The sequence below is a fragment of the Haemorhous mexicanus genome, chromosome 14 (assembly GCF_027477595.1).
Source record: "Haemorhous mexicanus isolate bHaeMex1 chromosome 14, bHaeMex1.pri, whole genome shotgun sequence".
Classification (NCBI taxonomy): domain Eukaryota; kingdom Metazoa; phylum Chordata; class Aves; order Passeriformes; family Fringillidae; genus Haemorhous; species Haemorhous mexicanus.
In genome coordinates, this window is record NC_082354.1 from 11,162,802 (window position 1) to 11,179,532 (window position 16,731).

Below are 16,731 nucleotides of genomic sequence, written 5' to 3' on the forward strand. Positions count from 1 at the left end.
ACTTAAAGAAGCGCCCAAAAGTATGTGGAAAATAATTTACATAGATGTTCACGTAACTCTTTGTGGGATACTGGGAATAGCTTATTGTTGGCTCTTGTGCTTGGGCTTCAGCTGAAGGAAGTTTCCCAGCATTGTACCCAGAGGCAAGCTTACTATTTCAGCAGTTTGCTCATTAAAATAAATAATCTTTAATTGCACTACATGAGAAACTAGAATAGCACATCCACTGTACTAGTGGGGCTTATCACTATTTTTTAAATTATTGATATTCAATTTATTTTTTGAAGACTGGCTTCTTGTCTACAAACTTTTGATAGAGTGTTTGTACCCTTGAGAATAGGTTAATTTTTGACAAAGTAACCTGGTAGCTTTAGCAGTTGGAGATTACCTCTTCTGACTGGCTGTTCACTTGCTTTGTTTGTACACTTCTGAAGCAACACACACTTGATTGTCCTATGAACTGTGATTCCCTTGGTAGATTTTCTCTTTTTTTTTTTAGTCATCAAATGTTTGTTATAGAGGGGTAGATACTAAAATTGAACAAAGTCAACATGAAGTTGTGACAGTCCTTTCTTGAGCAAGCTTTATTCCACGAGCATCGCAAAATTGAAGCAAGTAAACCCTGGGTATTATGACTGTGCAAAACCACCAATGGCCCTTGTGAGGATCATGACTGTTCTTCCTTTGAAGGCATTCACTTGCAGTCTTTAGTTCTGTACTTTCCTCTGACCTTACTTTCATGCTGTACATTCCTCTCAGCTTGTTTTATGCTCCTTGTTGCCATGGGACCAGTCGGGGGTATGTGTTAGGCTTTGAGTTTGCCAACCTGTGGTTAGTCAAACAGAAACAGGTAACTCTTGAACTTGATACAGTGCAGTCTTTTACTCAGTGGTAGAATGAAACTTTCACAAAATGTGTGTTTATTGGGGTGGTGGTTTATTGAAGGCTGTTCTTCTTTAAATTCCTCTATGTATTTGATTAATTGGAAAAATTATTACTAATTTGGATTCTGTAGAGACACCATGTTCTTCAGTTCTGAAGGAAACCAAACTAAAAGTCAGCCCCATGTAGAAAGATGCAAGAAGGAGTTCTAGGGAAATAGCAGGTGGTGTTTGCTTTGCTGCTGTGCACAATTTGAGCAGGTTGAGAAGTTTACTGAAGCTTTCCCATAACCTGTTTTTAGCCCCATTGTGTGAAAGAAGAATTTTGCTAATAAGAAATAAATGTTTTCTACATCCACCCTGCTGTTCTATCCCCACCCTCAAACAGTTGCACTTACATTGACTTTTTCTGATCAATGCCAAAGATGTGTGTGAAATCAAACACCAGAGTATGGATCTGTCATACTGAACTTCTTGGGAAGAGAGTAGTTGAATGATGAGCCATTAATTTACTTTATTTTTCTTTTCCTTTTTCCTCTCTCAACTTTTGTTTTTTGAAGAATCTACCAAAAATGAGACTATCACCAAATTTTTACAGTTGTGTATATTTCCTCGCTGCATTTTTTCGGCAATTGATGCAGTTTACTGTGCTCACTTTGTTGAACTGGTGCATCAGCAGAAAACACCCAATTTCTCCACACTTCTCTGCTATGACCGAGTAAGTAGCTACAATTGTCTGTGTAATTTCATCCTTACCACTACAAACATCCCGAACTGGTGTCCCCCCTGCCTCCCAAAAGAGGTAAACAAGATCCTGTGACAATCAGAAGTTCACCTTTGTACTTCAGATCTTCTGATCAAAGCTTTCTTAAAGCTTCAGTGGTTTATTTTCAAGAAATATTGTTGGTATTTTACCCTAATGAGTCTGGAGTTTCAGAGCAAAGTCATTAACTGTCATGGGAGTTGTTTTCAGGTTTTGTAACCTTTAAGTAATCTGCATTTCTATGGCCTGCTCTCATCCTTCCATTTTAGCTGTGTGTGGTCTTCTCTGTGGAACCAATTTTCTTACCCCCACCAGCAACATCCTTGGGACCCTTCTGACCCTGGCAAATGGTGCTACAGGCAGTGGGCTTGTTAGTGTCACTGCACCTGCTCTGGTTTCATGTGTCCAAAAGAGCATTTTTACTCAAGTAACCCTGTCTGATGGATCTGTGTGGGCCAGGAAAAAAAACCGATACTTTTTTACATCAGCTTAGCTGGATGTTTACTTCTACCAGCTCGAATAATTATTAATTTGAAAATAAAAACACTTATGTCAGTGAAGGCACTTGAACTATCAGTGTGTCAGCAGCAGCTGTATGCTTGGATTCTGGGCTAAGTGTGAAGGACCAGCACTTTGGAAACAAACAAAATTTTATAAGCAGTCTCTGTTGTATTTGAAAGCCAGCTTAATGGTTGTTTAGATGAGAGAAATTTATAATTTTTGTTGGGTTTTTTTCTTTTGTAATTCAGTAAGGTTATAGTAATGTTTTCTTGCTCTATTCACAGGTTTTCTCTGATATTATATATACAGTTGCAAGTTGCACAGAAAATGAAGCCAGTAGATATGGCAGGTTTTTATGCTGTATGCTGGAGACTGTGACCAGGTGGCACAGTGACAGAGTCATATATGAAAAGGTATTGGAAATTAATAAAATGAGTTTGCTCATTAGACTATGTACTAACCATTTGTGTAATTCAACCCAGTAAAAATGGATTTAGTGAAACTCTTAGATTTAAAAACAGTGTGATTGGTTTTTTCTGATTTATGTAGTTTTGGTAGAAGTAATTTTGTCTGGTGTTGAAAAATATATTTGCTAAAAAACCCCTCCCCTTTCTGTTTTTCATATAGCTTTCCTTGAAGATAATTTAGGGAGCATATGGAAACTCTCTCAATACTCCTTGCACCAGCTAGTTAAATTATGAATAATCTTTTCTCTCACCCACAACTAAAATTTCAACATAAATCAGCTTAAAAAAATTGAGTCTTGCAAAGTGTGATTGTATCTCATTCTTTAGAGTTTAGAATTTAGAATTACTGGTTTTGTTTCCCAAAAACTAATTTTTTCCTATTTGTTGATGTGCATGTAGGAATGTGGCAACTATCCAGGCTTCCTAACTATATTACGAGCAACTGGATTTGATGGTGGAAATAAGGCTGATCAATTGGATTATGAGAATTTTAGACACGTGGTACACAAATGGCACTATAAATTAACTAAGGTAAATAGAGATGCCAGAAGCCTTATGTTTTTTGAATGCTTTAAAAAAAAAACCCCAACTTAATTAGATTTAATTTACGTTTTAGGCTTCTGTGCACTGTCTGGAAACAGGTGAATATACACATATCAGAAACATCCTGATTGTGCTGACCAAAATCCTTCCATGGTATCCAAAAGTGCTGAATCTGGGTCAAGCCTTGGAAAGAAGAGTACACAAGATATGTCAGGAAGAGAAAGAGAAGAGACCTGATCTATATGCATTGGCTATGGGGTAACAACAACTTATTTAAGAAAGTGGTTAAAAGTGGATCATGAAAGGCATCTAAAGACTCGGAACTGTTACAGTCCTAACATTTGATTTTTACCTTATCACAGAAGATTTCGCTTTCCTGCATCTCGGTGCTGGCAGTGTGAATGAAAACATTCATTTTGTGCTGGATGATCACTAATTTCCTTTACAAGACTCTAGTAAAACCCTTGATAGTAAAGATTTCTACTCACAAGAGCATAGCTTAATTTTAGAGAAATAATATAGCAGCAAGGAGATAGGAGGGATAGTAACAGGAAGAAAGCCAAGGGCTGTTGCTGCAAGACTGTTTAGATATTGAAAGTGCATGTGATTCTAGAATGCTTAGTTACATGTTACATCTTCTGTGGTGAATGTGGAATCATCCTCGTATGCCTGAGGGGCAGTTCAGGTTGCCCTAACCATTTGAAGTTTTGTCAGCAGTCAGCTTGTGCTGTGTGTTTGGCCAGGGGTGTGTGTGTGTGTGGTGGTGAGGAAGAGGGTGTGGAGGTAGAGCTGCTTCTGTGTCTAGTGGGTTTGTTTATTTTTCTTTTTCTTTTGAGCTCATCAATATAGGGGGAAGAAACTGCGTATCAGTTAGGAAAAACTGTGAAATAAATAACAGATGAACTGTTAGATTAGATCCACATTTAAGATTCAACCCATGTTTTGCTTTGTTTGTGCATATTTAACAATCTGTGCGACTTGCAGCTATTCTGGACAGTTGAAAAGTAGGAAGCCTTTCATGATACCTGAAAATGAATTTCACCACAAAGACCCACCTGCCAGGAATGCTGTACCTGCAACAGTACAAAATGGGCCAGGTGGTGCTGGGATGCCTACGTCTGTCACAATAAATACAGTTAGACTGGAAGAGGGCACTACTGAGGAGACTGGTAAACACACCTATGATTATTATATGTTTATTTTTTAGTAGAATTTATCTGGCATTACAGGCCTCTCTCAAAATTTGCATCATCAAGCTAAAAAGAAAAAAATGTAATGCTAAATAAGACCAGTGTGTTCTTTATTTTTACTTGGTTTTGGGAGAGAGGATGTGCTGCCTGTTTTAGCTGTTAACTACACATGACCTGACATGAATATGCTCATCTACTTGTTGTATTTTAACCAGTGGGTTATAGATTAACTTGTTGAAATAGAGCTGTTCTTTCTTTTTTTAAGCAGATAAACTAAAGGAGAAGTCTCAGGGTGTGGTGAAAGTTATTAATAAAACTGTCAACGCTACACCGAAGGTGACAACAAGCAATGGAAGCAGTGCATCTAATAGGTGAGAAAAACTATTCTTACACATTCTCTATTTTCTTCCTTCCAAACCACAGAAATACACTTGGAAATGGACCTGCCTTTTAATTTTACATCTGGGTTCTGTGTAATAGTACCCATTCCTTTAAAGTTTAAAAAATTACATTATTTCTTTCAAAATACAGTTTTACTGATAAATGCATTTAATTTGAGCTACAAAAGATAAATGAGAACATTTCCTTGTTGCTGTTCTGATACAGAAATGGCAAATCTGAAATCTTAGAATGTCTGCTCCAGGAAATTGTCAAACGTTCAGAAGTAAAACTTCTGTGATAAAGCTAGAGCTGTGTTTTGTATCCATGCTAATTGGCCATTTTATTTTTAATGCAGCAAAATTATTAAAGAGAAAGACGATAAAGAAAAAAGCGGGAAGGAAAAAGATAAAGAAAAAAAAGACAAGACTCCAGCTGCCACTCCAGAGATGAAGGCACTTGGGAAAGATGGGAAAGATAAACCGAAGGAAGAACGGGCAAACAAAGAGGAGAAAGCAAGAGAGATCAAGGAGAAAACGCCAAAATCTGACAAAGAGAAGGAAAAGGTGAAGAAAGAAGAAAAAGCTTCAAAAGAAGAAAAGTCCAAGACGGTTGTTACCATCATTGAGTCAAAGTCAACTGCAGAAAAGGAGAGAGAAAAGGAGCCGTCCAGAGAAAGAGATCTAGCAAAGGAAATGAAATCCAAGGAAAATGCTAAAGGAGGAGAAAAGGTGCCAGTAGCTGGGTCCTTGAAGTCACCTGTTCCCCGATCAGAAACATCAGAATCTGAAAGGGGTAAGTTTAAATGTTATTTTTGTTCTTGTCTAGAAAAATAGAATGTGTCACTTGAAAATCATTGAATGTCAAAAAATGCTAGAGAAGCTGAGAGAGAATTGCTACAGAATAAGTCAGATTGTGGCACTGGCTTTTCAATGCAGTCAATATCTAAAGGAGGTGGTCAGAATATCTCCAAAAGGCAAACTTTGGGGATGTGTGAACTTCATACATCTCCAGTGAATACTTGTTCTCACACAGCCTATCGTTTTTTTAATGTAAGTCTAAACGTTCTTTTTTTAAAATGTGTTAGTATAACTTTGACTGTGCAAGTTTTGCAGAAGTGTAATGCAAAAACCTCGTGTGTACTTTGAGAGCTTCATGGCAACCTTTGAACTGGAAGAAAACAGTGAAAGTGAAAGATACAGGCATTTGCATCCTTAAGAAGGATGCAGAAAGCTTTATGAGTCCCTTCTTATATTAAGGGTGAGCGAATCCTTAAGCTATTATTTGAGGCTGATGTTGAATTTTATATTTGTTCTGCTTAAGGCGAACCCCATAAGGGAGGACCGTAATGCTTTTCATAGGGTTCACCTGTTCAGGGTCTTCATAGAAATTCTGAAATTCAGATGCTGACTTCTATAAAATGGAAGTTTGGAGTGAGCATAATTTTGCAGCTCTTTGTTCACATTACTTTTGCTGCAAACTTTCATAAAGATGGTCAAGGTATGCTGCTAACTCTAGATAGCTTAAGGAAAACAAAATTCACATAGTGGTAAGAAATCTAGCTGTGATTGTATTGGTACTTCAGAAAGTTATATTATTTGATTCTCAAACTCTTTGGACTGTTTTAATAATGCCATTGTTCTGTTTTTTCCTCAGAACAAAAACGCCGCAAAGTTGATACACATTCTTCTCCGTCACATTCCTCAACAGTAAAGGTTAGTATAGCCTGAGGAAGGCAGCACCCATGTTAGGCTCACGAGTTTGGGATGCCAGTATTCGACTTCCTTCAAGTTTTGTGCCAAGTATACACTGGAACCACTGGAGGTTTTATGTTGCATTAGAAAATGCATTCCTTTTCTTTATTGGCGGACTGTCTTTTTTTCTATTAAAATATTTTTTAATTAACCAAAATAATGCTTCAAGGACCTAGCACAAATTTTGTAAAATAGTGTTTGGAAATTTCAAGAGAATTTTTACACAGAAGTGCCTCATTGCTTTAAGCAGTCAGTTTTTTTGGAGTGCAATGGTAGCTACAAGCAAATGAGTCTTTGCAACAGAGTGGAGCATATTTTTCTGCACTTCTTTGAAGAATCTATAGCACTGAAGATTCCTGGATGATACGGGATGTACGATACCTCTGAATTCATCAGGCTTCTTGATGAGCATCATACCGATATGTGCCTTCTAAGGAGGAGTCTTGAAAGGAGTTCCATTTTAAAGTCTCCTTGGTGATCAGTTCTCCTGTAGTTGTGTATATTCAGTGCGCATGCAGCTTCTGTTGTACCTTCCCTTCGAGGTTTGTTTATTTCCAATGGGTTCCCACCATGTTGAGCCCTGCGTTACGATAAAACCAGATGTGGCCACCAAGCCTCCTACCCAGCAAAGAGAAACCCCAAGCACTCAAGCGCAGCACAAAACCATGGGCGTAGCCTACTTGAAGACTCAGGGTAGCCATTCCTTGCTCCATATTTATATTATTTCTAAGCCATCTATGTTCATGGAATCTTTGAATTTGCAGTACGTTGAACATTTAAAACTGTAAGTTACCAATACTTCATCGAGAGCACTGTGATGGATTATATGGGTCTTTAAACTTCACCATCTTACCAACTTTAGAACAAGCTCTTCTCTTTTTCCTTTTTTTTCAAAGTACATCTTTATTTATGTAAGATTTACTTGAAATATTTAACTTAATTTTTGAGAATTCAAATAGCTCTTACTAGTTTTGAGGAAACAGGTGACAGTAGTAACTACTCAATGATGACATTTTTTATAAATAGCAGCGTAAGGTCATTCTAGTGTGACTTCTACCACATTTAACTGAAAGTGGAGAAGATACAGGTTCACAAGTATTTTAAACCTGTTTCACCTCTTGTTCAGCTATATTTAGAGTTGACTACTTTTTCTTTATATTTTTATCTAGCCAGGAGAGTTTTTTCACTCTTTAAAGAAGAATTAGATGTAGATTTATTTTGTAGTTTATTTAATAGCAAAGTCTAGAGAATAGATAATGACTGTCTTCCCCCCACCCCCCCCCAATTTCTTTTTAAAAAGTATTTCAGTTTCTAGCTTTATTCAAAGTATGGTATTAACATAAGATTTATTCCAGAAGGAGTAGCTGTTTTTTGTTTCAAGGGCACGGCCGTGCTTCCCAAAGTCCCTCTGGTTTCTGAAAACTATTCCAGCTCACGTGTCATCTCCGTTCATTTTCTACAGGACAACCTCAACGAACTCAAGGAATCTTCAGCAAAGGTTTGAATCTTTTAGAAACCAGCCAAGTTTTATTTTCATGTTTTGTTGCAGAGAGAAATTAACTTTTGCTCTTGCGGCAAATTCCCATCAGAAATTCAAATTCCATTCCAGTAAATACTAGCATAGTAATAGAGGGATGGGGTTTTTTTGTCCTGGTGTGTAAATCCTCTGTACAGGAGATACAGTTGATAATGTGGAAGCAACATTACAAAAATACCCTGAATTTACCTTTCTGTCAATATTTTGAAGAGATGTCTTATGTCAGTGTCTCTTCTATTCCTCTCTAAAACTTTTGAATACACAGAAATGTCCTTATGATTGAGCCATTTGTTTGGCTGAAGAGCTAATAGAGTAGCTAAAATAGTTCTTAGAATTGTTTGAGGGTTTTGAATATACCAATTAAAGAACAGTAGTTAGTGAAAGAATATTTGAGACATCTCTGGAATATTGATATTCTTTCCCCTTAACAACTGTATTCATGTTCTAGTACTACAGTATTGTGTTTGTAAGCATCAGAGACAGCCTCCTGAATTATCATCTTTGTGTATTTGCTTCCTGTAAATTCACTTCAGTTTCATTACCTTAGGAGAAGGGATACTAAAGAATGCTCTCAACAATTCATAGAATCAGAATCCCAGGTTGGAAGAGACTTTCAAGGATCAGCTAGTCCAGGCTTTTTGGCAAAAACGTGGTACAGGCCGGCTGGCCCAGCACCCTGTCTAGCCAGATCTTCCAAGTGTCCAATTTTGGGGAATCCATCACTTCCCTGAGGAAATACTGCAGTGGCTGATTGCTCTTGGTGTGAAGTGTTTCTCTCTTGTGTCCAGCTGGAATCTTCCCAGGAGTAACTTGTATCCACTACCCATTATTTTTCCATGTTAAAAGGGCGTCTCCCTTGGTAGCCACCCTTTAAATACTGGGACATGGTGCTAACCTTGTCATGGCTGAGCAAACACTGTTCACCCTGCCTTCCCTCTCATGTCAGGTTTCCCAAGCCTTGGATTAGCCTTTGTGACCCTTCTCTGCACCATCTCTGCCTGTCCACGTCCTTCTTGTATAGCAGGGACCAAAACTGAGCACAGTGTTCTGGGTTAGACAGATTCTCTAACTATTTTGTTGCTCTTTTTAGAACTCAAGCACATTGTAACTGTGGTCAGTAACAGTCACAGCCACTGCACACCTGCTGATACATCAGGGGATGTGACGAGTCTTCTAAAGCTGCTGTTAAAGTCTTTGGTTACATAATCTGAACCAGTGTGTAACTAAATTGCACAAAGGTTTATCCCTGGGAAAATGCAGACCATTTGGACTTTTTGGATACTTTTTGGGTTTACCTAGGATTACTTACATACACTTAATTTAAAAATGTGTTGTGGATTTCTATGTTCGGTGTTTACACTGTTGTTTTAGTTGTAGTTATCTTTATGCAGAGTGTTCAGAACACTTTATACATTTTAAATCAAAATAGCTGTGATCCTTTAATGGACATTGCAGGTGGACTTTTATAAATCATCAACATATCTTGTATATGTATTTTTTTTAATGAGAAAAGTATAGTATTTGTCCTGAGCTTGCCTCTGCCTGAAGGGTGGTATATGGGAATCTGTAAAACCTCACTTTTCCCTTCCTAACTGTATGAGTCAAGGTTCAGTTGGTTAATTGAAATTGTGCTTATGTTTTCATTCCTTAAGCTAAAGTTTTATTTAAAAGTATTTATTTTACTTATTAGCACATTGATTTAATTAAGCAGGCAGTGGAACTGTTTGTAATCAAATTAACAGCAAACAGCTTTATTTTTCTAGTTAAATTGAAAAGTTATGTTTTAGAATTAACTGTAATGTGTTTGTGTAGACTTAGCTGGAAGTGTATTGCAGTTGTGTGACCTTTTAATGGATTTATTCTTTAAGTGTTTGGGGAACTGGGGGGTTGTCCAACCAGTTCCTTCCTTTTCTAAATGTTCTTTTCCAATTTTTCTCACTTAATGAACTAATAATCTTCACTCTTCAGTGCTGTTCTAACAGACTTAAAGCAGGTCATGGCAGTGTTCCCTGTACATGGTGTAAGACAAGTTAAATGTTCTTTACTTCCATGTACTTATTTGGGGAAGGGATGGGATGTTCAGATGCCTGTAAGATTTATCAGTTCAGTTTCCACTAAAAGTTAAAAGTCTGGTGCTGTTATCTGCTTACAGACTTTCTTTATTCCTGACTTGGCTCAGTTTCTAAAGCCAGACAATGGAAATACTGGTTTACTCTGCAAGTTATAAAATAAATGGTGCCAGATTTGAGTTAGGGTTTGTTGGGTTTTTTTTTCTTGCTTTGGCATTTGTCCAAATTACAAGCCACACCAAAGCACCCAAAATTTGATGTGTCATCACCTGGCAGCATATCTAGAAGCAAGTTGATAAAGTGTTTCTGGTAAAGGAGGTGGGGCAGGGTGGACGTAGTTTTCCAAAATTCTTCATTGGAATGGTAGAGGAGCAGTGAAGTCTGTCATGAACAGCCATGAGAACACAAGAACTGGAATAGGAGAAAGCAGAGCCATGGGGTTGCTTTTTTCTCCTGTGGAAGGCAGCTCTAGGAGACAGCAGAGAAAACAACATATTTGCATGTCATTGTCAGCAAAGAAGAGAGCAGGAATAAATTTACTTGTGGAATGGCATTGTAGGAAATAGAATAAGAAAAGAGGAGTGAGCGAAAAGCAAAAAGAAATACCTAGTGCAAGAAGTATTGAAGGTTCAGTCTGTTGTAGGAGAATATAATTCCAGTGAAATAAAGGGAAAGAGATTTAAATTTTGTCAGTGTGAATTTTAGCATAGAATCACTAACATCAGATTTTGGTAAGTTAAACATTTACTGAAACTGGAGAAGGACGGGATTACTTTAATTTTGAAAGTTGAAACACTAATTGGTTCTGTTCAAGTGTTATCTTGATTGTTTTAAACTAATCTTCCATTTCCCTCTGTTAGTGTCCTTTTAAGTAAGGTGTCTCTCTAAAAAGAAATACAGAGCACATTTTAGTAAAGATATTTTTGTCCCCAAATACAATTGTTAACTTAGGGAACTGGGGAAGAACGAAGTATACTGATTTAGATCTGTGTGCTGGTGTAACTTAAATACCAAGGGAAGTGGTTTTAATTTAAAATGTGCTCCTAATATTTTTTAGATCTAACTATATAATTGTTTTTAAAAAGACAGATATAATTACTGTAATGTATCCATATTTATATAACAGATGTGCTGCCTGTTTTGTGGAGTTTGCCAGAATTGTTTAGAAGAGATAGTTCAATAACAATCTAGAACATATTAGAGAAACTAACAATTATTTTCTATGTTTAGCTGTTTTTCTCATTTGAAGGTTAGAAATTAGATTAAAGACATTATTCAAAGTATTGTCATAAATAATTTGTTGATAAAGATTATTCTTTAAAAATGAATTATAGCTTGTTTCAGCAGCTGATTCCATTCATTCCTTGGGGCAAGACTGCAGGTGTTAACTTAGTCCAGTAACCTTCATATCCTGTTCCTGTAGCCCTGTGTCTGATTTTTGTTCTTGCATCCAACAATCCTGGTCAACAGTGTTGTGTGTATTTAATATAAATGTTTCAGTTAAGAGGAAATATTATTGAATTGAGTAAATAAGCTGTAGGTTAAATTATAGATGATGAGTTTGAACATGTCTTCAATCACTCTGTTTTGTTAATAAAGCATTTATGTTTAATATTTGAGCTAGATCTGATATGTTAGAATAAGACTTCTTTTTATTTACATGTCTAGGAATACATATTAATATTTGGTGATGTTGCCTTAATTTAACAGCACTACATAAACCACACTACTCCAACACTGTCCAAGAGTAAGGAGAGAGAAGTGGAGAAGAAAGATTTGGACAAGTCAAGGGAAAGATCCAGAGAGAGAGAGAAGAAAGATGAAAAGGACAGGAAAGATCGAAAAAGGGTTGGTGACATTTTTAATGAACTAGTTTAGACAGTGGGTATGTCCTGGGAAAGCTTTCTGTTCCAAGCCCTTGCAGTAATAATTGGCTGTACAGCCCATTTGAGCAGAAGTGATCTCTCTCAGAGGTGGCTCTTTTGTGCTGTTACTCTTTCAAGGGTTGGTTTGCAGTAATGTTTTCAAACCTCTGCTCCCTCCAAACTGATCTCCAGAAACTTCACATGAGATGTAACACCTCCGTTACGTTCTAAGTATTCAAAAAGCAGTCCTCCAAAATAAGAATACAAGCAGGTGCTGCTTCAGGAGTATGTTTTGGTCTGCTAACATCTGCATAATTGTATTTGGTGCCAGGATCATTCAAACAGTGACCGAGAGGTACCACAGGATTCAACCAAACGACGCAAAGAGGAAAATGGCACAAGTATGTATTTTACTTTTTGTGGGAGTGTTTGTCAGGCTTTTACTTGCTGTGAATTACAACTTTCTGTTCTGTTTTTAGCTGGTTCTTCAAAACATAGCAAAAGTGAAAGTCCTTCTGATTCCCCTCGCTTAAATGAAAAAGAGAAGGAGAAAAACAAATCAAAATCTTCAGGAAAAGAGAAGGGTGATTCAATCAAGGCAGAAAAGATGGAGAAGAGCTCCTCTGGTAGCAAAAAGGTAAAATAACCTCTTCTCGTGTTTATTTGTTGTTGTTGCTGACAGAACAAGCTGATATTTTTTTCCTAAAATCTACTGCTGCTTTATAGCCTAAATTTAAAAGATATGCTGTGAATGTGTAAGAAAATGCTTCTGAAACTTCTGGTATCTTGTGGCTTTAAATAGCTCAGCAGTCATTCCTGCCAGGAGCAGGATAGTTTGGAGGACTAGTTCATTTTGGCAGTAGCTAGGAAAATTCAGAACTTATAGGTTGTGAATAATCTAAAATATTTGCAGACTGCTCTTAACTTACATATAAACTAGCCTGTAATTCAGATTTCCACATGCATGTGTCAGCACAGCTTCTTTTGGTGAAAGCAGGTATGTTGCAGTTATATTTGTATTCACCAAACTTGCAGCTCTGCTGTTGGCACTAACCAGGGAACTGGATGAGCAAGATAAAATAATCTCAGAAATCACAGAAGCTGAGTACTGTCATTTGGAGTGATGATTTATTTTGGCTGTGTCCAGTTATAATGTTAAATGTTACAGTCTTCCTAAATGTCCTATACAATGGGTACCATATTAAGCTATTTCCCTTATGTGTATTTTTAAAGGAATCAAGACATGATAAAGAAAAAACAGAGAAGAAAGAAAAGCGGGACAGTACTGGGGGGAAAGAAGAAAAGAAACAATATCCTTTTAAACACTGACATATGAGAAAAATTCTGCAAATGAGCTTCCTTTTATTATATGTAGCAAAATATATTTTTTTTTTCCTTAACAATGAATTTACTCATAAATCTTCAGACAAGCATAGATAATGAAGATTCTTTCAGGAAAGGTAAAAATGTTTGTTATTGAATTTCTTTGATTTGGTATCTCCCATGGGACCTGTTGACTGGTAATGGATATATAGACAAAACAGCCTAAAATCACCCAGGGTGGTTGGATGGTGTTTTGGGGGGTTTTTGGTTGTTTTGTAGGGTTTTTGGTTGGTTGGTTTTTTTGATAGTGTTTCATGTTTGGGGGTTTTTGTGGGTATGGGTGGTTTTGGGTTGGGTTTTAAAAAATAGTATTATTATTCATATTTGTAAAATATTATTAGTATTTAAAATTTTTGTTGCTGCTTGAGGAGAAAAATATTTCCCTGTCATCATCACAGAGGTGATATAGATGCTCAGATTTTTTTTTTTTTTTGGGAAAAAAGTGGCAGAGGATGTGGTGTGTCAGCAGTGGTTGGTGGAGTTGCATCTTCGTTGCTTTTTCCAAGAAAAGTTGCCATACAAAAGCAGAGGTGGACTTCTGTAATTCTGATAGTCATCAGCCTTGATAATCTACGTGTTACATAGCAGAATCTTGCCTAATATGTTGCAAACTCAAGTTTTGTATCTTCATCTTCCTTCAACAAAAGCAGTAGCTTTTAAACCACAATGTTACGTGGTGCAGTTGGTCAGCTCATTGTCTCTTGCATAATCTTTTATCTGATCTGAGGAACAAGATAAAGGAAAACTTTGGCATGGAAACATCCACTATTAAAGAAAGAAATAGGAGCTTTAGAGTATTTTGGGTAACCCTTATTCAGATTGGGTCTTCTGGAAGAATTAATTGTTCTTTGTAGTTGATGGGACTCTGGATGGTTGGGGCTTTTTCAGACCTGTGGAGCTATGTGGACACTTTAATTTTGTTTTATGGGTAATAGGGCAGGGTTTTTTCTCCTCTACATTGAGCCATTTTAAGAGTTTTGAAATGTTTTGTTTTCAGTTATATGGGAAGGAAAGTGTCCCAGTGAACTTACATAGTTCACTTGATCTATCCAACTTTAGTCACAGACTGCTATTAATCTTTATACATAAGGCACTTAAAGGAAAAAAAAAATTTGAATGTCTGAGAAAAGTCTCCACTTCTGGATTGTGACCTCAGAGCAAAGGGGGCTCATTTGAAAAGGGATCTCTTGTTCCATTTGGTGCCAAGGCTCATTCAGCCCCCGCTGTTGAGGGCACCTAAGTGAGGGGGTTTGGGTAACACAGCTTGTGCTGATACCAGGTGCCCTTTGGTGGTAAACAGAGGTGAGTTCAGGTTATTGCTTCTTACTTCTATTTCTTTTTATCTTCTTGAAATAATGAAAGATTCTTCTGTGAATATTTTCTAAACTGAAAACTATGAGCATTCTCTGGAAAGAATTTGCTAGAATTTTCTTGGCTCTTTGTCCTTCATTGCTGTTACTGTCTGATCACTATAGAAGAATCCCAGCTTTTTCCCTATTCTTTTAAATGCTACTTTGGAACAGAAGGAAAAAGACAGTCTTGGTAAATGAAGTTCACTACTAAGCACTTACAGCTTCTTTAATAATAAAATATGAAGTTTTGTCTTGACTAGCAATTCAATATAGAGTGAGGATTTAAGGATATGAAGTCATTAGTTAAAAAAGCACAACTACGTTCTGCTAAGTGTAAATAACAAGTGCTCAGGTAAATGTCAGTTGTACTGTGGAATTCACATCCAGCTGTGTAATGGGCTGGAGCTTCTGGCCTGGAACACTGACAGCACCCCACTGTGTGCATAGTGAAGTATGAAAAAGTGCTTTGTATAGCAGCACAGTTGTGGAATCTCATCCTGTGCTCCTGTTAAATCTTTGATATTGTTCTCCCTAATGTACAATGTCTGGCTGCATTTATTTCTTGCCTAATTTAGAGATAGTAAGATTTTGAGGGGGTTGCACTTCCAAAGGAGTTTCTACCCTCACAAGTGACTACTTGTTTGCTATTTGTATGTTTAAATTAGCGTTTCACTACTTACAGGGTAGTGTTCACAGTAATGTAGTTCTTGCTGTGGAATGAGCTAGAGTTAGGGAATGATAAAAATAATTTCCCCCCTCACTCTTTGAGTTGTGAATGGAATAAGATGTGAAGTTCTGAGATCAGTGTTCATTTGAACATCTAATTCTAATTATGTACACCTTTGTTGCAGGTGACATTGAAATGGGAAGATATCCAGCTGTGACCAGAAATGTATTTTCCAGAGTATAGATTGCACAGAAAATTGTGAATGAAGAGGACCCATCTGCATCTCCTTAAATTATTCAGTTCTCTGCTTTATTTCCCCATGCTAAGGACTTAATTGTTAAGTTGTACATTACTGTATTTTTAACTTGTTGCTTAGTTTCTTATACATTTATTTTCAGTACCTGGCTGAAAGTGTTACCTATTCCATATTTTAGCACAATGTGCTGCAAACAAACAGTTGCCATAGTGCAAATGAGGTTTCATGTGTACATAGTTCCACTTTAGTTTGTCGAAAATACTGCCTGAGTGTAGTAATTCTTTCAGTTTGAAATTGCATTCTTTTAGATGTTTGAAAACCACAAATAAACAGTTATTGAACCTTTTTGGATTTACCTCATTTAAACTCAGTTTTTATTTATTACTTGGCCTGTTTTTAATATCGGTAACTAAAAAAAACAAAGATAAGTGGGAGCACTGTTTTCATGCAATGCTTAGGGAATATTTGTATATTGTGTATAACGTTGACTTGTTTAAAAAAACAATGAATGAACTCTGTCCCATCCCAATCTAAACCTGTGCTCAGTTGTCCCTTGTCACACCTTTTGTTTGTCATGTTGTTTTTAGATTGATTGGAAATGCTCTCTTCAAAACTGAAATAAATTAAGTTTCAGTTACAGCTACAGGAGCTTTGTATTGCTGAACTTTAGTCTGAAAATTTCACAATGACATTTTTAAAAAAAAAAAAAAAAAAGAATTTTTTTATCTGCTAAATTCTACCAGTGTAACCTTTTTTCTAAATAAACAATAGTTTTCTCAATGGGTCGTAAATCATTCTCTGTGTGGTCACTTTATTACTTCTCTGGATTGTTATGAAAATTGGATGTTAGTTGGAATCATGGCAGGAATGGTTCCTGTCCCTCTGTCCCTGCCCTTTTTTACGTGCCAAGGGCTGGTTGTGGAGTGTGGTGCCTGCTGTGAAGTGACAGATGTGCTGCCCTTCTCCAGTGGTTTCCAGGAGCTCCAGGTTTGCCTTCCTGCGTTCAGCCAAGTTTACACCTTTCTTTTGAGACATTTGTCCCTGGTCCAAATGCCATTAAAATCTCAGTTTTGTATCAAGTGTTAGTACTATTAAACACAGGGACTTGTCTTGTTAATATTTTGG

The 16,731-nt window shown here is 36.9% G+C and overlaps 1 protein-coding gene across 4 annotated transcripts in view; it reads left to right on the forward strand.

The window, feature by feature from the left end:
• THOC2 (THO complex subunit 2) overlaps window positions 1-16,397 on the forward strand; it is a 49,366-nt gene extending 32,969 nt beyond the window's left edge. The window contains exons 25-39 of one of the 4 annotated variants that reach the window (XM_059859573.1): window positions 1,442-1,599; window positions 2,430-2,558; window positions 3,012-3,143; window positions 3,229-3,413; window positions 4,140-4,324; window positions 4,611-4,716; window positions 5,082-5,518; window positions 6,380-6,438; window positions 7,859-7,975; window positions 11,794-11,931; window positions 12,280-12,349; window positions 12,428-12,585; window positions 13,182-13,258; window positions 13,361-13,408; window positions 15,535-16,397. In XM_059859573.1, coding sequence (XP_059715556.1) covers window positions 1,442-1,599; window positions 2,430-2,558; window positions 3,012-3,143; window positions 3,229-3,413; window positions 4,140-4,324; window positions 4,611-4,716; window positions 5,082-5,518; window positions 6,380-6,438; window positions 7,859-7,975; window positions 11,794-11,931; window positions 12,280-12,349; window positions 12,428-12,585; window positions 13,182-13,258; window positions 13,361-13,388 — 1,979 coding nt within the window. In that variant the 3' untranslated portion in view covers window positions 13,389-13,408; window positions 15,535-16,397. The remainder of the gene's footprint in view (window positions 1-1,441; window positions 1,600-2,429; window positions 2,559-3,011; window positions 3,144-3,228; window positions 3,414-4,139; window positions 4,325-4,610; window positions 4,717-5,081; window positions 5,519-6,379; window positions 6,439-7,858; window positions 7,976-11,793; window positions 11,932-12,279; window positions 12,350-12,427; window positions 12,586-13,181; window positions 13,259-13,360; window positions 13,409-15,534) is intronic. The other 3 variants (XM_059859575.1, XM_059859574.1, XM_059859577.1) reach the window with 3 other exon arrangements.
• The last annotated feature ends 334 nt before the right edge of the window (window positions 16,398-16,731 follow it).